Below are 25,255 nucleotides of genomic sequence, written 5' to 3'. Positions count from 1 at the left end.
TCACTGTTATGCCAATATGGAACAATTTACTATCATCTATTTACCCTTTATATCGTTTCTAATGTAACTGAATTGTTTAGTGACTATTTTTTAAATTATTATTATTTTAGGTTACAAAAAGCTTTTTGGAATCAGGAAAAAGCTAGTAGCCTATAATCAGCATGACCTCAATAAGAGCCTGTGCCAAATTGCATAAAGCACCCTAAGTTTTTCCCTTAAGTGTTACACTTAAAGGATGATTTCCCTTTACCAAAGACAATAGGAGAATTAAGTTATATTTAAGGGCACACTTAAGGGAAAATTACACTTAATGTGCTTTATGCAACCGGGCCCTGGGCCTTAAAAATGGTCGGTCTCCATTGATTTCTATTGCATGGACACAAAACAAGTGCAATTCAATTCAAATTCATTTATATAGTGCTTTTCACAATGTGCATTGTCCCAAAGCCGCTTTACAGGAAAACACAAGAAAAACCGAAAAACACAGCACAGTGCATGGTGTTTATAGAACAAGTAACCTCACTCTATAAATAATATCTAATAAATGTAGTCTCATGGTGAGCAAGCCAACATGGCCCTGTGGTGAGGAACCCAAACTCTAATGATAAATAAATGGAGAAAAAAAAACTTGTGAGAAACCAGTCTCAGCCGGGAGGGCCAGATCTCCTCTGGCGTGTCACAGCTGCATAGGACGACTTTGATTAAAAGTTACTGAGTAAATGTTTATGAAAATCAGGGAGAGCTTATTAGTTGTGGATAAAGAAATGCAATTTGTTATATCTGTTTAGGTCTAACTTTGTGATCAATATCAGACAACAGAGGAAGGTCCCCTATTCAATGGGCACCAATGGTTTTCTGTTACAAACATTCTTCAAAGTATCTTCTTTTGTGTTCTGCAGAAGACAGAAAGCCATACATGTTTAAAATTTCAAGAGGACATCTAAATATTGAATTCATTTTTGTGTGAACTATCCCTTTATGTTGGACTGCTTTCAACAGGGAAGACTTAATTTCTCCAGTCACAAGCAACATTAATAAAACACAGAAGCAAACTGCATTTGCTGTGTATACAGTATGTCATTACTGTAGCTTGTTACTGAATCAAGTCTCCTCTATTCAAAAGTCATTTAGCTCTAGAAAGCTTTCTCTGTTCCTGTCTGGGTCATATAATAATACTTGTGTGTTGAGATGTAGAAGCATTTTTGTATTATTTGCGTCTTGTTTTTTTTTAAATTGAACTTATAAAGGTCAAAACTGATTTAGTAAAATAGTCTTTTGTTACATAAATTAAAATACAGAAAATCCAGTCCATTTTACCTGAAAAAAAAATCTGAAAGACAAACTCAGCAATTAAAGCGATGGCCTAATTTTTTATGCACTGGTGCACTGGCTGCTGTTCAAGATTCCAAACAAAATAGCCATTTAACTGTAGGCTTACATCATTAAAGACCGAAACATGTTTATGATAATTCATTCTTTGCTTACATTCATGATTTGTGTCGTCTCAGATTAATAGTTTTTATAATTTGTATTGAGCAAGCAAAAAAGAAAAGAAGTGAAAAAAAGAACCAGAAAGAAGTGTAGTGCCACTAATTGGACTGAATTTCAGTGGTAACAAAAGCTCTGGCTAGAAAATTCCAGCCCTGGTTTTACAGGGCCTGCTTTGTTGCTGTAGTGTTTGTTCTCTACTGCTGTGTTAACAGTTATCTTTTCGGCGGTGGCCTCTCCCCACCATTCCACAGAATGCAAGAAAGGTTCCGTAGCACAAACCCGTCCAGAGCTGCACAGGACAACATCCAGACACCAGAAGTGACAGCTGCTTCGCCACCATGTTCCCACACAGCTTTGACTACAACCAGCCGATGAGAAAGCGTTGAGAGGAAGATGACATGATGGGACAGTTCCCAGAGGATGTGATGGGTGGCTTCACCACAGAAGAACTGGAATGCAAGATCTGCTACTGTGCTTACAGCCTGTCAAGTCGACGTCCGAAGGTACTTGAGTGCTGTCATTATCTGTGTTCCAAGTGCCTTGCAAAAATCCTTGATTTGGGTGAAGCATCTCCCAATGCAGTGGTCTGCCCGTTTTGCCGCTATATCACAGACCTTCCCGGAGAGGCCGTGGACAATCTACCAGATGAGTACAACCTGGTGACAGCCCTTTCCATCCAGAAACGGAAACATCAGAATCTGCTTCAGAGGCCGGGCGAGGTTCTCCTCAGCCCCAGACACCTTACTTCCCTGGTGGGTCACTCTGCATCGGCCTCCCCGACGTCCATTCGTTCCAATTACGTGGTCATCACCATTATGGAACCTCAACAGGAGGCTGTTGTACCACCTCCACGTAGGGATTACCGCTCTTCTAGTCTGGACTCCATGGCCTCTGTTACACAGAGATGGACAGTGTGGAACTGTGCAGCTCTTCTATGCCAGACATTAGCACAGGCTCTGGTTTGGCTGCTGGTTCTGCTCTATTTTAGCTCATTGCCCTTAGGTGTCTATCTACTTATCATGCAGGTAACAACGCTTGGGGTACTGCTGGTCAGTGTTGTTCCTATCAGTCTTCTCATTATTATGGTGTACGGCCTTTGCCAATGTCTCTGCCGTGAGCTTTGGGGCTGTGTTCCAATGTAACAACCAATGCAAAAAAATTATATGGTGGATTTTTTTGTGACTGGATGTGCCAATGGTCCTGCAGGTTTGTGGGGACTCATCATAAACGCAGAGCATGAATGAAATCTTGAGTATATTACATGTTTTATGTACATCAAATTGAAATTGTGAATGATAAATGAAAGTGCATAGATTTAATACAACACAATGTTATCTACTTTGATTAAATGATCTATCACATATTTTTGATAACAGTCTGTATATAATTGTTTAGTGTACCTACTGAGAGTGAAACTTACAATTCAGTAACTGTATACTGTAGGTTTACTGATGTTAACTGTTTCTGTTAAAGAAAATAATAAAAATTTGCTTAGATATGTGAAGTCATTGCATGTTTACCATATGCTGTTAACCTACAACATATACTGAATTGTGACTGGGTCATATTGTTATGAAAACACAACATAATTCTGTTACGTTTGACATCTTTGATGTTACGTTATTTTATATCACTTTGCATGCATGTGTCAGAAGGTTTCAACTATCATTGACCATAATTTAACATGTGCATCCACGAGAATGTTGGAAAATGCACTTTACAGTTTCCAGAAATATCTTACATTCCAGGAAAAAGGTTAATGAAATCAGACATATTTGTCGTAATGTCTAAGATCTAAATCACCTGGAACAGATTCATTCACAAAGCAACAAAAATTACAAATATGGGTGAAAACCCAACTAAAGATTGATTTACAGCTTTCTATATAAAATCATCCTAAATAATGTAAAGAACATGCTGTGAAAATACAATCTTCATGTCTTTAATGTTGACTGAGTAAGACCACGTCCAAAACTGAAATCATATTGAAATGAATGGTGGAAATCAAACCTTGATGCTCGTTATCTCAAAATTATATTTTAAGACTTCAAACTGGTTTCACAGACTGGGTCACAATAACTACATTCCACCTTTACACACAAAAACTGAAAAGACTTGTTAGGAAAATACTATTATTAACACATTTTATACAGTCTATTTCAATAAACATTGGCTAAATGTTTCTGGATCCCACCGCTGCCAGCTGAGGATTGGGGTCAGTTGTGGTCTAGTGGTTAGAAAGTTGGACTCGTAGGCAGAAGGTGGTTGGTTCAATTCTCAGCGCCACCAGGAAACTGACTGAAGTGCCCTTGAGCAAGGCACCTTACTCCTGTTTGCTCTGCAGTTATACCTGCCCAGCACACCCTACTGAAAAGTGTCTGCCAAATGAATAAATGTAAATGTTTGGTGCTGCTGCTGCCCAACCAACAAAAGCACTAGGCCTGACCCTGCCTTTAGTTTGTTTACTAATTTGCATGTTAAATCAATAAAATAAACACAAATACACAACAATAATAGTGTATTATCAATTGATTTGATTACTATTGCTAAAAAGGACTTAAAAAGTCTGGTAGGCCTGTTTGATGTGTGTAAATGTTTGTTCCTAACTCTACTACCGTCCAACTATGATTACTATCTAAGTTAAAAAATCAAAAACTGAAACCTGCATTTGTCGTGGTGCATTTCCCCTGCCTCAACCATCTCGACTACACATTACAACCTTTGTGTAAAGGTAGCTTGTGTCTAGTCATGTACCAAGTCCTCGAGGAAGTGTGACTGGACCTTGAAAGAACCAATCAGATCGCAGGATTTCGCACTAACAACAAACAAAAGATCGGGCTTCCCTCTGCTGCTGTCTTTTTATCTCTTTAAACCCAATTAGTTTGTCTGATCCGCTGCATGTCGTCTTGAAAAGCAAAGATCAACTTTCTGGATGTCCGTTGTGTCTTTGTTAGCTTCCGTTTTGGTGTATCGGAGCGATTCATATTCTCTAGCGTCTTGCTAACTATCCGTTCGCCTGTTTGTGGCTAATCGCAGTTAGCCGACTGGCTATCCGATCCGAATTAAACCATCTAAAATCTCAGCTGCTCTTCTCTGGCGGTGTCTGACAGTGGTCGCATTTGCCACTGGACACAGTTTGAAAGCTGCCCAGCTAAAGATAGCTGGCAAGCTGTTGGTATTGAGGACAGAAATCGGATCGCGATGTCAGGACCGTCATCGGGCTGTGGGTTTCTGATGTCCGTTGTCGTCCACGGAGACTTGGCTCTCAACGAGCAGGAAAAAGAGTTCAACCAGCGACTTAGACGCCTTTATCCGGCCGTCAACGAACAGGAGACCCCTTTGCCCAGATCATGGAGCCCCAAAGACAAATTCAGCTATATCGGCCTGTCTCAGAACAACCTTCGGGTGCATTATAAAGGTAACGTTAACGATGCTAACAGCAACTGAGGACAAACAGCAGAATAGCGAGTTGTTTACGAGCTAAACATTAAGATCGTTAGCGAGGTTAGCTTGTGTCGTGTTGCACGTTTGAAGTATGATATTTATAAGAAAATAGTATAGGCTACACTGTGCTCGTTTTGTCGGTTTATCGGACTGATTTGCTTCTTTTTCATGCTTTAAATCGTTATGAATCGGACGATCTTCGATCATCGCGCGTACTACTAGCCGATGTCCAACTAAACTAGTTAGTAACGCGGTATTTTGTTTCAAAATAGCCTCCCTTTAGCATGATTTAGCCTCATTCACGGGCAGTAACTTAATATAGCAAAGGTTAATAATGAACTACTGTTTACGTGTATGTATGCTATGTTGTTTTACGTATAATATAACATATATCAATTGAATCAGTAGGAGTTGAACGATCTTGAGAGTATAAAGTTCGTTTACTGTAGTAAAGAAATGGTGGTGAGTTTTAGCGAGCAACGAAGATGCTTCAGTCATTTCCGGGAAGCACTAAAGAAGTTTCACTGCTGAAATTCAGTCATTGTGTACACAGGCCGTGTTTTCATAGAAATTGTCAAATTGTCATCCACCGCATTCGTGTGAGACTGTTATAGGAATATTGCAGATAAAGCAGAGCTGTTAATCGTTTGTGTAATAAATGTAGTTGATTAACAAGCTTCTGTTATACACTGATTTGGATTCTTGATAGGGGTCAGTGAGGTGTCTGCCATTTCCCTTAGCTGAGTCATAAAGGCAGGCCACAAAATTATTGAGAGTACTGACGACAGGTAGGGTTCAGGTAGACGGACTTGTAGGCCAGATATATCAAAATATTTTAATGCATATTGAATTCAATTCAATTGTCGGTTGTCGGCATATTGAAAATGTATGTTTACTTATTATATGATTATGTCTAAAGTGCATGCCACAAATCTGTTTGTTATTAATCACCATGCATATTCAGATGAAATAAGCCGTGCCGTTTAAAATTTGAATGCAAATGTGCTTTTTCCTGGCACAATGTCATCAACTCGTGTGTATATATATATACTTATGTTGTTTTTGGTGATGGTGCTCTGTTACAAACGTCTACTTGCTCCTTTTAAGTGATGACAACTATTCGCATCCATGAAAACTTGTGTTTCTGTCATCTAGGTCATGGAAAGACTCCAAAAGATGCAGCATCTGTCCGTGCAACACACCCTATTCCAGCTGCCTGTGGGGTCTATTACTTTGAGGTCAAAATCATCAGTAAAGGACGAGATGGGTAAGTAAAGGATATTTTTACTATGGTTTACAATTTGATTTATGACGATAAAGAGTATAATCGTGTTAAAAGTGTTTTTCCAAACCTGTATATACTATAAACCTTCATGGAATGGAGAATATCTGCTTGGATATTTCAATTTTTTGTTAGATGGACAAAATAACAACCTTTGTTTGGATTGACATTAAAGTGAAACTGTATTTTCAATACAAAAGAGCATCGGTACCACGATATAGTGTAATTTTACCTAGCTTTCTTTAAATGCAATATTTGTCTCATGATCAGGTACATGGGGATTGGCCTATCAGCTCAAGGTGTCAACATGAACAGACTCCCAGGTACAAAAGATTTCAGATTTTCAAGATTCATTTTTATTTGTCACAGTATTAATACTTACATTTACTGCAACATAAGGTATGTTATAGGGTCAAATTGTGTCGGAAGTATTTGAGACGCATTGTCTTCCTGAACCATCGAGGGACAGGGTTAGTAGGTTAGAGGAAGTTAGTTGGCATGTTAAGCTTGATGACACTGGGTGGTTCCTCTGTGGGGCTGCAGCTTGCCAGTGAGATAAGAGCTGAGTGAGAGCTCAGTGGTGTCTTCTAGGGGTGGGTGGTGCAACCAAAATCTCATTACATAATGCATTTTTTTTTTTCAGATTAAAATTAAGACCATAAAACTATCAAGACAATACTATAACTATTACTATTATACTATTAAATGGGTTAAAATCTATATTCTAAGGGCCAGATTGGCTAAACGGGACAAAATAGCACAAGAGCGCAGATGGGAGTTGAACTTTCTGAGGGTTTACTACCAAGGCGCACATTAAAAAACACAGACGCAATATCTTATTCCCATAATGACCAACGCAATCTACTAACAGCAGCACAAATTAAACCACAAATAGTAATACCGGTACAATAATGAGCACAAAACCTTAGTAAGTCGCATACTTAGTAACGTACTTGGTAGCAAATCTCCTCCCATAGAATTTGCGTCTAAGAGGAAACTCTTACATATGCTTTAAGGTCAGTCGCAAAAACAGCTGCGTCAATGGATTTCAGCGCTAATTTTCTTTAGTAAATACCGACACTAATTTCTTAATGGCAAAAAGGCTTTTATGATGTCGCAAGCTGTTAGTAAATCTGGCCCTAAATGTGACAAATCTAAATTTAAAGGCATGTTATAATAGCCAATATACACATCTGTGAATTTTCTATTGATGTTATAATTTACTTGGCAACTGTACACAACTTGGCACAGCATGAAGCACAATTTCACATAATCCTTAATAACACGTGATTCCTCATATTGACTTCTTGGGGACACAGCTCACTCTGTATTTTTGTAATATTTCGTGAATCATCTCTGTCACATGTAAATAGCAGAAATCAGTCATGCCCACTTATAGCAGCGTGAATCTGTCTTCTGTAAAATAAACAGGATTGCAGTCTTGTCAGCTGGCACATTTCTGCTAGTACATCTAATATACTGTCATACCGCTGTGCTTTACTCTTAGATTGTGTTTATCTTCTTCATTGTTGTCCAGAATGCAGTATGTTTACAATGTTCTGTCCTTAGGTTGGGATAAACACTCATATGGCTACCATGGGGACGACGGCCACTCCTTCTGCTCTTCTGGCACTGGGCAGCCTTATGGTCCCACGTTTACAACAGGCGACGTGATCGGCTGCTGTGTGAACCTTATTAACAACACCTGTTTCTACACAAAAAATGGCCACAGTCTAGGTATTAAACATAAATGAAACTACTTTGGTGAATATGGAGCTGAATAATTCAATACAATGGAAGTGGAAATTACATTGTGCATATTTTGATTAATCGATATTATAGGAATAGTATATTTGTTATTTAGGTTGTTAGCTTTTTAGATGATATCCACAGATTACATAGGAGGTATAGCAGCAGTTTTGGTTTTAAGCACATAATGAAATCCCACAGTTAAACCGTTTTAATTGACATTAATGATGCAATTGTCTGTTGTTATTTTTTCAGGGATTGCTTTTACAGATTTACCGGTAAGTCCTCTTTCTAGCTTGTTATTATACATAATAATAGTCCTATTGTCTGTGTTTAGATTAATCAGTTATTTGTTTTTAGTTGACTGCTCCAACACGCCTCCATTTTAGATATTGCAAGGGAAACCATTAGCTATTGTGTTTTGTCTTTTCCTTCCTTGCTTTATTTTTCAAGATGATGGACTGACGGCCCCAAAACATTTCTCTAACTGAATGAACAGAGGCCTGTTTGGGGCTAAAACAATAATCCATTGAGCAGAAAACACAGTTGGCTGATGACCAGCATTCATGTTACTCTGAGTACTTCTGTGAAGTATGTCAGTTTAGCAGCCCTGACCTTTCTTTCTATTGGGCCGTGAGCAGTGAGCACAGACCCTTTCGGTTTTTGTATGTGTGTTTGCCCCCTGATCTGACTGCTAAAAAAACATTTGAATAATATAGTTATATTCTGCCTCCTTGCCCTTTTAGCTTTTCTCTGTAACATTACCTGAAGTGTTCGAGTTGCCAAGTTGCATATTGTCGGTTTTGTGTTAAACCTGAGCATAGGCACAAATTTGTCTTATTGTGCGGATGTGTACCTCATAACTTTATCAAGCGTATCTAAATCAGTTGCTGTTGACAACACTACTGTCTAAACAAACAGATCTGATTTGACCTGATTACGAAATGTCTGTCCAAAAAGATCAGATTGAAACCAAACTAGATTTAAATGGAGTGTCAACAAACAGTTTTTTATCTGAGGGTAGTATAGGTATTCCTGTCGAACAAGAAAGGAAATTTTAAAAGTTAAAGATTGTACTTCCTTGAACTTTAGAGGAGAAGTTAAATAAGCCTGTAAATGTAATCCACACTTATTTATTTCCTTTGCAGCCAAACCTGTACCCCACAGTGGGTCTACAGACCCCAGGAGAGGTTGTGGATGCCAACTTTGGCCAACACCCATTTGTCTTTGATATTGAGGATTACATGCGTGAATGGAGAACCAAGATTCAAACCCAGATTGACCGCTTCCCTATTGGGGAGAGAGAGGGAGAATGGCAGGCTATGATTCAGAAGTGAGTACTTTGCTTTTTTTAGTATGGTTGACATCGATTTAGTTAACGGATTGACATTATTGACATTTTCCTGCATATCTCTACAGTTTATGGTCATTTATTCACTCCGTTCCTTATCTCTGTTTAGAATGGTGGCCTCATATCTGGTTCACCACAGCTACTGTGCCACCGCTGAAGCCTTCGCTAAATCAACTGACCAGGCTGTACATGAGGAACTTGCTTCTATCAAAAACAGACAGAGTCGGTCACATAACTAAAATCAAACCAAACTGATCGCTTTTAATTGTACTTTTAGCAATCAGGGTTGCTAACACAAAGGTTGAGTTTTATTTCAAACTCAGTGATTTCACATTTGCGATTGCAGAGATCCAGAAGCTGGTCCTGTCTGGCAGAATGGGAGAGGCTATAGAGACCACTCAACAACTTTACCCCAACCTGCTAGAGATAAGCCCAGACCTTCTCTTCATGTTGAAGTGAGTCGGATGGGTGATAACCCTTCATAAATACGCTATGCATTGAGAATGTGTTTATGAAGCCTGTTTGTCTATGTTCTTTTCCAGAGTCAGGCAGTTTATTGAGATGGTGAATGGCACTGACAGTGAGGTCAGGTGTCTGGGTGGGAGGAGCCCTAAGTCACAGGATAGTTACCCTGGCTCCCCACGCCTCTTCAACAGCCCTGTTCACAAAGCCAGCAATTCCCAGGCCTACCAGACAGGTATCAAAGAATGATGCAGTGGCATGACATTAACTGAACATTGAAATCTTCAAAACACAGCAGTGTAACTGCGAAATGGAGATGTTATCATTGGTTCTTCATTGATCATGTGTGCTTCCCTCTGTCTGTAGGTTTGGATACTAATTACTGTAATGGAGTTTCATCAAGTAAAGGTCACACCTCAGCTCATAGTCACAAGCCGTGTCCCACTGCCCTGCCGAGCACCGATCTTGGGGTCCTGAATGGCAGTCGGAGCCAGCAGACCAGCGTGGGGTACGTATTTGTTCCGTAGTTAATAGAAATGTAGACTTTTCACATTTTTTTGTTGAGCTTAACAGTTTACTTAACTGCAGTACTTTAACAATATTTAAATAGCAAATAGATTGCACAGGGTGCACCACACAGCTTGTGTAATGAATTTAGGAGGGCAATTATTGTTCATTATAAAATAGTTTTAGGGCAGCGTTGGGCAATTCTGTCCAAAACCATTTTTGTTATGCTGGTTGAAGGTCTCTCCACATCCTGATAGCAATCACTAGGTTAAGTGGTCTAAGGATATTTTATTGTTTCTGTAGTCTATGGAAGGCGTAGGACCAGCTAGCTGTTAGTCCAGATAGCAGGCTTACGTTAGCATTTTCTGAGAAAACAGCCTTTGACCGCAAATTAAAATGATTTACTCCTTTTCACCCTAAGCTGTATGACACAGAAATATACTGAATGGCTTCAGAAAGCTTAGAAAGGAGTCATAGGTTTGGAGAACAGTTGCCTTACAGTTAAGAAGGCAATTCTAGCGTTATGGACATGACATATAATAAAATGCTGAGAGAATGTTTTTGTTACGAATATATTGAACCATCTTGCTTTTATTTTACTAAACCCTTGAAGATATAGTTTAAACTTCAGAAAAATGTCAGTCTATAGTGCTTTTCACACTTGAAATCGTTAACCCCGGGTTATTCTATATCCCAGGTAAACAGAATCCTGGGTTATCTGTTTCACGCTCTTTATAATATACCGGGGGATAAGAGATAACCCTGGGTATTCATAAGTTTACAATTCACACTGTACATCACTTAACCCTGGGTTAACATTCTAATTTGCATAATTGTGGTGTGAACAGTCATGATTGGATAATTACTGAAGAGTCAAACTGACTGAATAAAAATACTGCTTGTCCCTTTAACCGAATGCCGAATGTTCCGCAACCGAGGAAAAATAACGCCTAGCAAATCCTTTTTGGCTGTTTTAAGTCGCCTAAGACGTTACTTACTCGAATAAAAAAAAGAATTGTTTACACCACGCACAGAATTTCTGTGATTGTGTATAGCTTATGAAATGAGGTAAGCGATGTTCAGTTTTTGGGTGTCCGATGCTAAGGGTCTGGCCGTATCATTCTACCCGTGCTTCGTTTTACAATGCACACGCTTCAAAATTACAAGTGTGAAATGTTTGTTTACCTGGGGTTAAAAGAGGGGTTTAATATAAAGATAACCAGGGGTTAAACGCAGTGTCAAAAGCCTTTATGAAGTTTGAAAAAATATCTAATAAAAAAGGGAAATAAACATGCATTTTTTGGAGACAACTCATTTTGTAGGATTTATGTCAATTAAAACGCACAAACATAAAGCAATAATACCCAATGAATTGAGAAGGGATGCCTCTTTATAGAACATGAAATAGTTGCTTTATTTATTACATATGTCCATTTATGAGGAATATGTGCTGTTATGGATGTGAAAATCCTGAAAATGCCACTTACCTAACAATGAAAAATCATGCGCTTTACAAACAAATGCTTTACACACTTGAAGAGAGACCTCACATGGGTTGATATCTCTGCTGTTAGCGTAGTAAAACTTTCTTTTTTAACTGAAAGGCTGACATTTTCACGTAATTGCCCAAAACACCTTAAAAAAAGAGGGCCACAAGTTGAGTTTTTGTTTTCTTTAAGGTAAGATGATGTCGTTGTCATTTTGTGCTGTTAAAATGTTAATCTGTCTTGCAGCACTGAGGTGGAGATGGAGGTTGATCACTTCTCAAATGGAGTGTCTGAATCCTCTTCAAATGGATTTCTGAATGGCAGCTCTACACCCGGGGCAGAGCTGGAGGACTGTGATGCAGATATGGGTGAGAAAATGAATTAGTCTTACTCATTTAACTAACATTGTTCACCTTAGTGTAAGAACTCTAGATCCTCTGGTTAGTTCTATCATACAAATAAATCAGACTGAATGTATAAATGTCTTTCCACAGAGGTTGACAGCACACAATCTAAGAGGCAGTTGTGCGGGGGGAGCCAGGCAGCCATTGAGAGAATGATCCAGTTTGGTCGAGAGCTACAGAGCATGAGCGAACACTTGCGGCGTGAACGGGGCAAGAATTCAGCCAATAAGAAGATGCTGAAGGTACTGATAAAATAATGCACATGTTCATATAAAGGTGTAGTTTGTACTGTCATTGAAGATAATCTTACTTAAATTGCATTTAAAACCAGTTTAAAATGTATTTCCTAAATAATGTATCTTCATTCTTCTTACAGGATGCGTTCAGTTTACTGGCATATTCAGATCCATGGAACAGCCCTGTGGGATACCAGCTAGACTCCATCCAGAGAGAGCCTGTCTGCTCCACCCTCAACAGTGCAATATTAGGTACAGCTTTAGTGTTTCTGTATTTAAGACATTAATGTTTAGCCTGTACTATGTGCATCTTACATTGATGTTGTTTTTATGTCGCGCAGAGACTCATAACCTGCCAAAGCAGCCTCCTTTGGCACTCGCCGTCGGCCAGGCAGCCCAGTGTCTGTCCATCATGGCTCGCACTGGCAGCGGATCCTGCGCCTTTGCATCAGTGGATGATTACCTGCACTAGCCCCAGGAGAATCATCCTCTCAAATGATTACATGAAAGAGGCCCACATCAACCCAGACCATCCCAGACCCCCCAAAAACTGGGGCCAGCTTTGAAACCGTGGCGTGATGAACTGAGCCTCCATGTGGCCAGACCCATCCTGGCTCTCTGATAGACTGGATCTTCTTCAACCAGGCCCAACCCGGCCTAAAGACACATTGGGAGAAGAGGGATCCTTCTAAATCCCAAATCATTATGGTCTTTATTTTCCTTTTGTCTCTTTTATTTTGGGGGAGGAGGTATTGGGTGGGGGGTGCAGCAGGCTCTGATTGTTTGTTTCCTTATTTACAAGGCATGAGGAAAATTATGACATAATTAACGTTATTATCAGTAAACTTGCATATAAGATATATTTGTTCTTGGTTGAAAGCTGGCAGAGTGAGAGGCCGAATTACTAAGGTCCCAGTGCAGTAAAACACTGCTATTTTCAGGTCTCAGCTTGTGTACTTTACCATTAAAAAAAATGAAAAAATATTGAAACTATATTAACACAAAGAGTGAAACATTTAGTTATTTTACAGTAAAAAAATATTAAAATCCCTGAAAACCTAACACTGCAGGAGTAATTCTTAGTGGTGGTACTGGGTATAGAGCATTAGTGTGAGCTGTACGAATTACGCCCTTATTTGTGCAAGTGCACCCTCCCTCTGCCAACTGCACAGCAGGATTGTTCAGACACTTTGATTTGTAATTGTATTGATGTCTATGGTCTTTTCATCCACCTCATCTTTTAAAGGTTCCTCCTGTTCAGTCGTTCTTTTGTCATCGTTGCCTGCACTGTTTCCGTGCGGTTCAGACAGGAACGTGGTAATATAAGGTCATATCTAGTCCAGGAGAGGGCAAGCCTGCTCAATTGTTTTATCGCCTCCTGTTTAAGCCCTAAAATCATCAGTACTTTTAAAAGGAGAATGGTACAGTATTGTCATCAACGCTGTCTTATCATTTTCAGTAATAAAACATAAATACCCAGTTAAACAAGATATGAGGTCTGTGTTTCGGGCAAACGAGGAATTTGTTGTTGTAGATTAGTTATAGTAAAACCAGCAAGTTCATGTGTTTTAAACCAGGATTACTTTTGAATCATAGCCATACTGTGACTCATAATATAAATCTTTTAACTGTTTTAAAAGCTCTTTAAGTCAATCAACTAGACATATCAGTCCTGACATTGGTTTACATTTATTGAAGTACAGTAAACATTTGTATACTAGATACAAATAATTGTTTTATCTTTTCATTGAGCAAAAAGTGTTCATCTTAAACTGCTGTGCTTGTTTGATGAGAAATCATCACAGTGCAGAAATAAATCATATGATTATATTGAACTGATAAAAGATTCTTGTTAAACTTGATGGAAGTGTTCTTCGGACACGATCTCTGCGAGAAGCAGTTCGTAAACCGTGTACAATCTCAGGAAGGAACCAGTTTCTGTTTGTGTCTAAATCTTTTGTTGGACTTCTCTGCCTTTTCTTTAAGGTCAGCCCCTGAAGATAAACAAAGACAGCTTAGCCTACTGCTTTCCACAACTAATTCATGCTAAAGACAACACATACCAGTTGAACGTGGAAATCCAACACTCACCTAATTTGTTATTTACAAACTCCACAGCTGCACCTTGATTTAAACCTCTTTTTCGATTAAGGGATAGAAGCTCAGAATCTGAAGACATAACAAACATTATTTTGATCCATGATTCTTAAGAAATCTGCTTGGAATAGGAGTAAACAGCAGGTGTCATGTTTTCTTACTAGTTGTTCTTTGGGTTCCTGGTCCATAAAGGCGAGATTGAATGAAATCCGAGGCATGTTGCTGCAGTGATCTGGCAGATGAGTTATCCTTCAGCCTCATCACACTGTAGCTGTCCTGTAAACTAAATCACAAGGTGCACATTCTCACCATCTGTTACACTTTCAATAAAATTACACTAACCGGTAAATCTTATTATACCTTTTGGAGATGGCCTCGTCCTCACTCTCATTATCTGTCTCTTCATCATCTGTAAGACATCGTACTGTATTTGTGCCAATGTTCTTTCAAGGTTCTTTTTTTGAACAGTGGAAATATGTAAAACTGTACAGAGATTTGATCTATTTTTACCTTTGTTGTTGTCAGATGCTTTAGACGGTCTAAAATAATGAAGACATTTTAATGACACGACAAAAAACAATAATGACAATTAATATGACTAATTTTGCCAACTTGTTAGACTTACTTTTGAGGTAATGTATCAAATTCTTCCAGAACATCTTCAGGAAGACACTTTTTTATCTACAAAGCAACACAGAATTGATGTAGGATTTGGATTATGGAAGTCTTTAGGTTTGAACATGAACATTGAGTGCTTATGGTGTTATTGGCAAATCATGCCATTGCTTAAGGTATGCATTACCTCCTGACCTTTGTCAGGCCAGATTAAGGCGTGCTCTCAGGTGTTTAGTATAGAATTAAATATGGATTATCAAACCGAATACTTTCAATATAAAAAAAAAGAGGAAAAACTATATAGAGAAAACAATTAACCAATATTTACCTTTTGCTCTTGGAAAAGCTGCTGTCTTTTCCTTCTTTTCTCCTTCATTAAGAGTTTTTCTCTAAAGGTGAAGTGATACATTTTAGGAAACACATTTTAAAATGAAAGACACAACAAAACTGAAATGAGACGGACATGCCTCTGCTTGGTTTACTTTGAGTTGGCAATGCACCCTCGTGTATACATGAACGTCACATGTATGGCATGTTTAGGCTTAAATAAGAGATCGTTTAAGACCCTGCATCAGCTCATGTGCTTAAGAGTGAGCCCCAAACACATACCTTTTATCTGACTCCAGCGCATCCTTTAAGCTTTTCAACGCAGCACTTTTGGATTCATCAAATGCGACCTCCTCGGGCAGTTCATCTTCACTTGACTCAAACTGAGTCTGTATTAATTCCGACATTCTGTAAGACTCTTTAAACTAACAAAAACGTGACTTCAATAACCACGTTGTATGTGATGTGCCATGTTAAAAGCCAACAACATTAGACACACATTAAAGACAAACGAACCAAATCAGAAGTATCGCAGATATAGATGCTGCCATCTGCTGGTTCGGATGTCTCAGTTACATCTTGCCGTAAACAAACTGACGCAAACGGCGCCGTTTATTATAGCACATTTCAAACAAGCTATAGCTTGGATTTACAAAGCATATATTTCAGAGAGACAATTATATAATCATGAAAAATACGTATATATATTATATTACCAATTTATATTATTTATAAATAGAATATTTAGTCACTTCTTTAATAATAACCTCAATGTTTATTGTAAATGTCCATGTTGATTATAGAAGGTAAAATAAAAAAATAAAAATAAGAAAGTGGGAAATATTAAAAAACGATTATTTTTCAGGACGGTTGTTTGACCAATCAGTGTTACCGACGTATTTGTGACAAGCGCGCGTGCGTTGTCATTTGGGATTAGCCTCTGGTCCAAACCGCGGCCAAATAAACGTGAACAATCAAATCGTTTTTTTCATGTGATTTTTGCCTCGCACCTATAGACATGTTAGGTTTCGTTGTATTTTTGCTTACATTAAGCTGGTCGGCGATGGTACCCTGCCTGGGCTATCCCGCGTCAGAAGCTCCGCCGGTGCAGCCCTGTCTCGCTCCGTTACAGTGGGAGGGTCGTACCGTTGAATATGACCACAGCACAGGCATAAACACACGGGCTGCGGTCTCCTATGATGCTCAGAATCAACAAATTAGGGTCCTGGAACAGAAGACAGGACACACACCATGCAAGAAGTACGCTTTAATCAAACATTACGTGTTGTCATCACTGTGCACGTTTGTGTTGATGCAGCACAAAACTCGAGCTGCTCATATTCATGTAGTTAAATGGTTTTTATTTAGGTCCAATGTGCTTTTGGTTTATGTATTATTTTTATACAATACTCATTCCAGTGTTTTGTTGTTGCGTAAGAGATGACTTCATAACAGTCTAAATCATGTGCAATTTTAAAGCTCATGTTGTATTCTTATCTCCTTTAAGGTTCTACGAGTACATCTTCCTGTACAAAAGTGGAGTGTATTTTCAGATTGAAGAAATCACCAAAAATTGTGCAAAACTCGCTCTAACTGAGGCCTGGGACCCTTATGACATCCCTCAGAACTCCACATACGAAGATCAGTACTTTATTGGTGGACCCGGAGACATGATTGAGGTCCAAGAATGGTCTGATCGTAAGCCAGCTCGCAAAAGTATGTGCGCGTATAATTTGTGGGGCATTTATTTAATTTTAGTCAAGACAGTAAAGTTTTGAACTAGGACCCGTGTCATAACCATCAAATGACCTTCTTTTATTTCTGTCTACCGAAATAATTATGTAAGGAGCAAACCTCGTATAATGGTTTCTTTGTGTTTCTCACAGATGAAGCCTGGGTGGGTGTGTACACCCTTAAGGACTGCTATCCTGTGCAGGAGACGTACACCAAGAACAGCAGTGTGACAACTTCCACTCGCTTCTTTGACCTTCAGGTGGGCATCAGTGACCCTGGGGTGTTCATTCCGCCCAGCACCTGCCAATTAGCGCTGTCTGAGAAAATGGTGCCTGACTGCTGAACACCTCATTTATATCTGCTCCTTATTAATAAACTCAAAATTAGTATACTCAAAATACTCTAGATAACCATAAAAGTAGACTTAAATCTTTTAAATGTACTGATATTAAACTGCAAGGGAATGATTACAGTCACAATAATATAAATTTGCAATTACAATTTCCCCAGAATATTTATATTATTTGATGGCTATTAGCTCTGGTTTTAGTATGTCAATGTTAAAAGCACAAATGAAACGTTGAAAAATGGAAATGGTGTTTTTTTCTTCACCAGAGTGAACTAATTTAGCACTTTAATTTTTGGTTTTAGAATTAACGATCATATAAACTACATATAAAACTACATATAAAAATTATTTTATTTTTATTTTAGAAATGATAAGTCCGACTACATTTTTCCTTCCTTGAAGCAGATTTATTGTGTTACTGCTGTTTTTCAGTTTTGTTTTCAGAAAATTTGAATCCAATAAAATGCTGTTGTTACTATTGTTGTACATTTTTGTCTGATTGAAAACATCAGATTTTGTGTTATTTACTGACAGTATAGCCTACTGGAGCAATAAAACATTTAATTAAAAGCTGACTTTTATCTTTACATTATGTTAACGTTGCATCTTGATTTACGTTATTAATAAAATAAATATGCTAGCAGAATATTTTATTGTCAAATAGTGATGGTCACTCTCTTGTTATTCTAGATATATTGTGTAACTGCTGTTTTTCAATTTTGTTTAAAGAAAATTTGAATCCAATAAAATGCTGTTGTTACTATTGTTGTACTTTTTGTCTGATTGAAAACATCAGATTTTGTGTTATTTACTGACAGTGTGGCCTACTGGAGCAATAAAACATTTAATTAAAAGCTGACTTTTATCTTTACATTATGTTTACATTGCATCTTGATTTACTTACGCTACCAAAATATTTCATTATCAAATAGTGATAGTCACTCTCTTTTTATTCGTGGTATATAACAAAATGATGATTGAACTTCTCTGTCAAATATGTGTAGACATTAATATATGTTACAAAGAAAAACAAATCTTAAGCTTTCTTTCTATATGTGAAGTTGTTTGTGCACCTGCCACAGTTCCTGATTGCACTACATATCCCAGAAGCCCCTTTCCAAAACAACATCACAGTTTCCTGTCCGACTGAACCGAAAGTCATTAGATGCTGGTGCGAGAGTTTGGCGAACGCAGATGGTCGTTCAATGATCTGTTACTTGGCCTAAATACGACGTTTACTTTCACAGGATTACAAACCAAGGTAAGTAACACGATCGCAAATCGGCGTTGTATTTTGAAATCAAAACGTTGCAGCAAAATCACGATGAATCGGTGCTTGTCAACAAGGCAATACAGCCAAAGAAGATTGCTTGCTTACAGGAGAGTGAATTCGTGATCGTTTATTATTTGAACAGTTTTAAGATTTTAACACTATAATCTGTGGTGTGCAATTATTGCAGATGTATAGAAATCTGCCCTGCTTTCCCTGTTTTGCGATAGTGTCATGCTAGCATCTAGTGTTCAAAATACTAATCAACCCTCTGTAACAACCAGTACACGTAATACACAATATACACACATCCATCTTAAAAGTAAATTACTGGTCATTACTGTACATTCATATTTTTGTCAAGAGACGAACTAGGCCCTCTTGATGATATTCAATGATCCATTGATAACACAACAACATATTTGTTCCTGTTAGTTGTTAAACATGAAGTTATGAATAAATAATAACAGCTTTAAAAATAATATCTCATTTTAGGGCAGAACAAATCCTGTCTAGTGCGGTTGAACAAGACATGCAGTGTGGGAATGCAAACAATGAAGCCTTAAAAATTCCACTGCTGGTCGTTTTTCAGTAAATGACAGCAATAGGAGGAACTTGCCTAACAACAGACAGGCACTGTTCCATTAAACTCTCTGCTATGTTCTTTAGTGTTTTCTGGAACATGATGTTTGACTTGCTGTACTAGTCTAACCGGGCCATAATATAAATAGTCACTTCTCATAACAGTTATCAGTAGAAATATATATGATTTGTTCAATTTAGTTACTAATCGTCTAATCTGAAAAGGTTATTCTATAGGTGAATTCATTGTATGTGTTATATATATCCTCGTCTTTTTCTATTCAATCTTCAGCATTAGTATTTCTTCCTTACTGACAATAGGTTTTAAATTGGGGGTTATCGTGACGGCCAGATCATGTGACACCCACACCTTTAAAAAGCTCCTGCCACTGTGTGAAATGTCTCTGTTGTCTGTGTGTTTCTTCAGAGCTGGTCATGACCACAGAGTCGGACTTTCCGGAAAGCGGAATGGAGTGACGTGATTGGATGAGACCGAGGAGTCATGGCCAGCCAGTGCAGCAGCAGTGTGGGGGGTGCGGGCTCCGTTCACTCCACTCCCCTTTCTGCCCGCATCGAGTCGTACGAAGCAGGAGAAAAGAAGAGCATCTCAGATATTCGGAGAACCTTCTGCCTGTTTGTGACCTTTGACCTTTTGTTCGTCACTTTGCTGTGGATCATTGAGTTGAACGTATGTCGTAGCATCACGTCTACCCTGGCTTTTGCTACTAGTGTAATGTCATGAATGTTGAAATGACATCATGCTGTAGAAATATGAAGCATTTTCCTACCAGTTCAATAGTGACTACATTCTGGTTAGATGAGCACAGATGACACATGGCTTTGTTTCATCTGTCCTCCTCTAGGTCAATGGAGGTATACAACAGCAGCTGACGACAGAGGTGTTGCACTATGACTACCACAAATCCTTTTTTGATATATTTGTAAGTACTGTGCAATACCCGGCATGACACATCCATTTTTGAACGTATTGTTATTTTACAGGCAATTTACCAGCATCAACCCTAAACGCTTTCCTGTTCAGTAGTTTATTCTCTGACTTAAAGGAGTCAGAGTCTGTATAAAATCAATCTAACTATCTTGACTGTTACTGTATGTTACCATGAAGCATTTTAAAACTGCTACCCAACATCATTGTCTACATGTTAAATGCAACAAATCCTTCATGTTATGTTGATAAACCAGCCCTTACAAGTACAGTACAGCAGCATGGCTTCCCTATAAACATATACACCATATATTATATTTTAGAAATATATTATATTACACTGCTTACATTACATTTTCTACAATATCAAATTTTAACTGTTGCTGTGTCCTCAGCTCTTGGCAGTGTTCCGTTTTGCAGCCTTGATTTTGGCATATGCTGTATGTAAGCTGCGTCACTGGTGGGCTATTGCGGTAGGCAGACTTCTCCTTTACTTCTCACCACCCTCCACTAGAGGGCACTGTTGTTTAAGTCTTTAATAAGCTGCACCACTTGACTCTGGTTTCTTTCAGTGGATATTTTTCTTTTATTGTTAAAAACTCCTTAACCTCTACTATTAGATAAGTCAAGTAATGTATGATTAGATGTACTCATTTGTGTAATTCTAACCGTATTTCCACATTTCTATATTACAGATAACTACCGCCATCACCACTGGTTTCTTAATAGTTAAAGTGATTGTGTCTAAGGTATGAGATGTTTTCCAAACAATTTTTCCTTTTGCATTTCACATTTAGTTCACATTTACCAAAAATTCTACTTGTTGTCCAGCTTCTGTCCCAGGGGGCATTTGGGTACTTGTTACCCATCGTCTCCTTCATTCTGGCATGGATAGAGACGTGGCTCCTTGACTTTAAAGTCCTGCCGCAGGAGGCCGGTGATGAAATCAGTGAGAGTCAAACTTCTAATAACACAAATTAAACACGTATATAAAAATAAATCCTTATGGGTGATAGTATAAGCTCACTGTCATTTTGTTTTTATGTGATTTTCATGATATTTGGCCAACACGTGTGTCCTATGTGATAGGATTTCTTTCAGTGCAGCATGCATCAGATCATGAACCACTCTTATATCCAGGAAGGGCAGTTTCAGAAGGCCAGTTCTACTCCCCTCCTGAATCTATGGCAGGTAATGACTTGAACCCTGAAACACATGAGTATCTTCTATATTGTGTATTGCAAGTTATGTTTATGAATGTTATATCTAGTCAGTGTCTTTCCCCTTTTGCGATCGTGCACCAAATGGTTTGCACATCAAAGATTTTCAATTTAACATTACAGTGTTTTTTTGTGTGTGTTTGTTTGTGTGTGTGTGTGTGTGTGTGTGTGTGTGTGTGTGTGTGTGAGTGTGTGTGTCTTTGACCTTTAATTATAACAGTTAAACTGAGCTCATGTTCTCACCCTGTTCACGTTACAGCAACTGACATATTTCTGAGAATTGCATTTGCCGCCTTCATAGTTCAGGTGCACTGTGGTCAATGGTGGAGATATTAATGGATAATATATCTTGAGTTTATTACAGTGCACTTCAGTACTGTGTACAGCTAAAAAAGATTAATGCATAGATTTGATAACAGATAAATGAGAAAAATCATGTTTTTGTTATGTTATCTTGTTTTTGTGTTTTTTTGTGTTGGTTGGCTATTTATTTGTTATTATGAAAAAACATGATTTTTTTAATAAAAGAAAAACGGGTTACTGGTTTTTGCAAATAAACTCTTGCTATGCTATGCCATAAAACGGTTCTAAAATAATTCAGCGACTACTCAAAAATTCTGTTTATCTGAATTAATTGTGTGTTAACTATTTTGTCATGCTTTGAACTATTGACAGCTTTTCTCCTAAATTGCAAATAAAAATATTTGCAGAAAATAACTGGACAAACGGGTCAAAATAACAAAAAAGTTTGAACAGATCTCGAAAAAATGTTGTCAGCCTTTCACATTGCTGTAGGGTGACTATGTTACTTCTTAGGTTTGCTTTTAGCCACAATTGACAACTATACATGTAGAAATGTAGATTAAAGATAAATTTGAAGTGATCTCTGAAAATAAATATATACAGTTGTGGACAAATTCAGTTATGACAAAACACAATAAGCTGTTTGGGTACAATTTTGTACAGCTTTGATAAATTTCATGTTTTAACATCTCCAAGGCACATTTGCTCCAGATTTTATATAATATCACTGGGATCATTATATTGCTAAAATATTAACCCATGTTTTAGTTTTTTTAACCCACCTTTTTATCTTGATCTGATTACAAAATATTTCAGACAAGCAAATCCAGAAAGATTTTATTTTTATTTCTTTCGTGTTATCCCAGGGACCAATGATATTCTTGACCTGGTTCATTGACATCTTCACTACATTCAACTACACTTTACTACAATCTTTACATTTAGTTCAGGGTTTTCTATGTTGTCATATTTAGATTTATAAATCTATCAATCTTAATTTATGTTTTAAATTTATATTACCGCAGGGTTTTCTTTAAAGAGCTTTTTCATCTTTGTCCACATTGGGGTTTGTGTCCAAATTCTGACTGACTCCCTAAATACATAGGGTTTAATCTACATAATGTTGTAGTTGAATGTTGTTGAAGTGATGTGTTGTGTTGTAGATTTTAATGATCATACTGCATCTGCGTCACAGGAACTGAATATGTATAAATATTTAATTTATTTTCATTTTGCATTTCGTTGCTAAAAAAAAAAAATCTCATTGGTGCCTGGATATTTTTTCGACTGTCAGTTTTAACAGTGAACAGACATGTTGAGTCGGCCTGCAGTAATACGTTCATTTCTTTAACACTAAATACAAAAATATTAACACTCATCACTAAAAACCTAAAACTCATCTTCTGTTTCTGTAGACTCTGATGAAGACCTTGATGATAAACTTGATCTGGAGAAGCCTATTGTCTAGTAGGTATTAAACGAAATTCTTCTGTTCAATCAGCTTTATTTTCTTCTTGTAAATAATACGATTTCTTTATTCTTTTTTAACAGAAGCTCAGACCACTACTCAGAGTTCAGGGGTCTTACAACAGCCGTGTCCGGGACTACTCGACTTGTCCTTGCATGAGTTTGAATGCGTGTGTCACCAACGATAGAGCGTTTCTTCCACATAGATCTTCCTTTGCAACAGTCAGAAGTTTCTTTCTCTGTCTCACTTTAACCCTTAAGTCAAAGCTCTTAGTAAAATTGATTTGTTTTTGTTTGCGTCTTTACTTTTACAACAGAACATAAAGCATTCTGTTAATTGTGCAGTGCTTATTAAAAAGAATGAAGGATTTTAATGTGAACAATACAGTGTGTATATGTGAATCCTATAATCTAGGGATGATATCGGCGCTCATCACGAGGCATATGTTTACATGTTTATGTTGTTCTCAACTCTGCTCCTGCATAACACAGTCATTGCAGACCCACCGGTTCATGGTGTTAAATCCACGTGTCTGCATTGAGTCTATAAAGGTTTTTTATATCTTTGATTGCATAAGCATCACTGGACAGGACCTCAATGTGTATAACAGTACAAGTCTCAGGTCTGCACTGCCTCTGTTTACTGTGTGAACATTTGCTGTTCTTTCTTTGATTCTCTCATGTTTTTTCTGTTTTAATGCCTTGTCTATAAGTCACTAGTGTTTTGAATGAACGTTGAGTGACAGGCTTGATTTAAAAATGTATATTTTGTTTACTTGCAATATAAAGGACTCACCTTATTCAGCACGAAATGTTCTTAAAGGAAGAATTTACAGTGTATGCATGAATAGTGATCTGATTTTATGTTTGTTTTTGGCTCCATATCAGAAAGCATTCCAGAACATTGAACATTCTATGTTTACCTGTGCCGCACTTACAGAATAAGGGTCTATGTAGGCCTACCTGGTGCAGGTCTAGGACCTCCAGATTGCTTAAAACAGTTAGGCAATGACAGCTATCTTCATATGCACTCATAAGCCTTGTATGTTGGACAATGTTAGACTGTATTTCATTCTGTATTAAAACAATTACCGTTTTTCCTAAGTGTGTACTGTTATGTTATTTTGTTCATCAGTTTAATGCATGCATAGATAATGGATTGCTTTGCAATCAATGTGAAGGTGAGAAAAACAAGTGCAGCGGAAACTGAGGCTAAGAGTCAGTTTGCGTTCTCACGAATAGTGCAGTCAAACCTCCTTGCCCACAAATAACAGCTTAGATGAGCAAGACAAACACCCTGCAGCCGCTAATACATTATCAGCAAATCATGCTGTGGTTAAACTGGTGCATGTTTTCTTTCCAGCAAGCTTGTACATACCCAACCACATTTTCCTACCACGGCAATTTCGATAATGTTTTTAAACGTATGATAACTAAAAAAATTATGACAGAAATGTATCATGTGTAATGTTACTAATAAAAGTAAACCATACACAAAGTGAATCTGAGATATTTATAGATATTGTAGTAGCTTTCTTCAAACATGTATTTTTATTATATTTATTGTTATTTGTAAGTTTTTCAGTGTATTTATTTTATTATTGAAATGTTTAATGCACATATAATGAGAATTTGACCAATACTTTTTCTGTTTTACTTAATGTGACTTTTAATGTTACTTTAATAAATGCTATGTATTTAATTAATGCATTATTTTGTTAATATAACTAACTAACTAGCTATTACTAATAACTAGTTTGCATTTAATTTCACTTCAATATAATCTTGCAAACACTTTGTATTAACCTGTAATTTATCAGGTTCATTAAGCGTATTTTTTCAAAAATCTTTCTTGGTTTTTAAACATAAATGTATGATTGTAAAAAAGTTATTTTATGTTATGTATGCAAAAACAAGTATCAGGCTTTAATG

The 25,255-nt window shown here is 37.5% G+C and overlaps 5 protein-coding genes across 6 annotated transcripts; 4 read left to right on the top strand and 1 right to left on the bottom strand.

The window, feature by feature from the left end:
- The first annotated feature begins 1,874 nt into the window (after positions 1–1,874).
- Positions 1,875–2,633, top strand: rnf182 (ring finger protein 182). Its single transcript, XM_056742286.1, has one exon. It carries the CDS (start codon positions 1,890–1,892, stop codon positions 2,631–2,633), a length of 744 nt encoding a protein of 247 aa, XP_056598264.1. The 5' UTR covers positions 1,875–1,889.
- Positions 2,634–4,275: 1,642 nt separating this feature from the next.
- ranbp9 (RAN binding protein 9) lies at positions 4,276–13,903 on the top strand. Its single transcript, XM_056742965.1, has 14 exons — positions 4,276–4,909; positions 6,091–6,202; positions 6,488–6,540; positions 7,787–7,954; positions 8,222–8,244; positions 9,115–9,299; positions 9,427–9,539; positions 9,664–9,772; positions 9,860–10,014; positions 10,146–10,287; positions 12,020–12,141; positions 12,268–12,419; positions 12,554–12,665; positions 12,755–13,903. The coding sequence occupies exons 1-14, from the start codon at positions 4,693–4,695 to the stop codon at positions 12,883–12,885; spliced, it is 1,794 nt and encodes a 597-aa protein (XP_056598943.1). The 5' UTR covers positions 4,276–4,692; the 3' UTR covers positions 12,886–13,903.
- A 180-nt stretch (positions 13,904–14,083) lies between these two features.
- nol7 (nucleolar protein 7) lies at positions 14,084–16,632 on the bottom strand. The gene is made up of 9 exons (XM_056742967.1): positions 16,500–16,632; positions 15,735–15,877; positions 15,454–15,514; positions 15,136–15,191; positions 15,021–15,049; positions 14,871–14,919; positions 14,672–14,793; positions 14,505–14,582; positions 14,084–14,407 (listed from the first exon to the last, which is right to left on the bottom strand). Exons 2-9 carry the CDS (start codon positions 15,857–15,859, stop codon positions 14,334–14,336), a joined length of 594 nt encoding a protein of 197 aa, XP_056598945.1. The 5' UTR covers positions 15,860–15,877; positions 16,500–16,632; the 3' UTR covers positions 14,084–14,333.
- epdr1 (ependymin related 1) lies at positions 16,247–18,296 on the top strand. Its single transcript, XM_056742966.1, has 3 exons — positions 16,247–16,712; positions 16,960–17,168; positions 17,339–18,296. The coding sequence occupies exons 1-3, from the start codon at positions 16,471–16,473 to the stop codon at positions 17,527–17,529; spliced, it is 642 nt and encodes a 213-aa protein (XP_056598944.1). The 5' UTR covers positions 16,247–16,470; the 3' UTR covers positions 17,530–18,296.
- A 372-nt stretch (positions 18,297–18,668) lies between these two features.
- stard3nl (STARD3 N-terminal like) lies at positions 18,669–24,427 on the top strand. 2 transcript variants are annotated; one of them, XM_056740733.1, is made up of 9 exons: positions 18,669–18,796; positions 19,815–20,075; positions 20,251–20,328; positions 20,729–20,806; positions 21,029–21,082; positions 21,165–21,282; positions 21,423–21,524; positions 23,272–23,323; positions 23,408–24,427. In XM_056740733.1, coding segments are annotated over exons 2-9 (669 nt in total). In that variant the 5' UTR covers positions 18,669–18,796; positions 19,815–19,889; the 3' UTR covers positions 23,409–24,427. The 2 variants fall into 2 exon arrangements, with proteins under 2 accessions (XP_056596711.1, XP_056596712.1); XM_056740734.1 differs by having other exon boundaries at positions 23,272–23,327.
- The last annotated feature ends 828 nt before the right edge of the window (positions 24,428–25,255 follow it).

The sequence above is a fragment of the Triplophysa dalaica genome, chromosome 3 (assembly GCF_015846415.1).
Source record: "Triplophysa dalaica isolate WHDGS20190420 chromosome 3, ASM1584641v1, whole genome shotgun sequence".
NCBI classification, from domain to species: Eukaryota; Metazoa; Chordata; class Actinopteri; order Cypriniformes; family Nemacheilidae; genus Triplophysa; species Triplophysa dalaica.
Note: the sequence above shows the minus strand (reverse complement) of the source record. Positions and strands in the feature narration are given on the sequence as shown.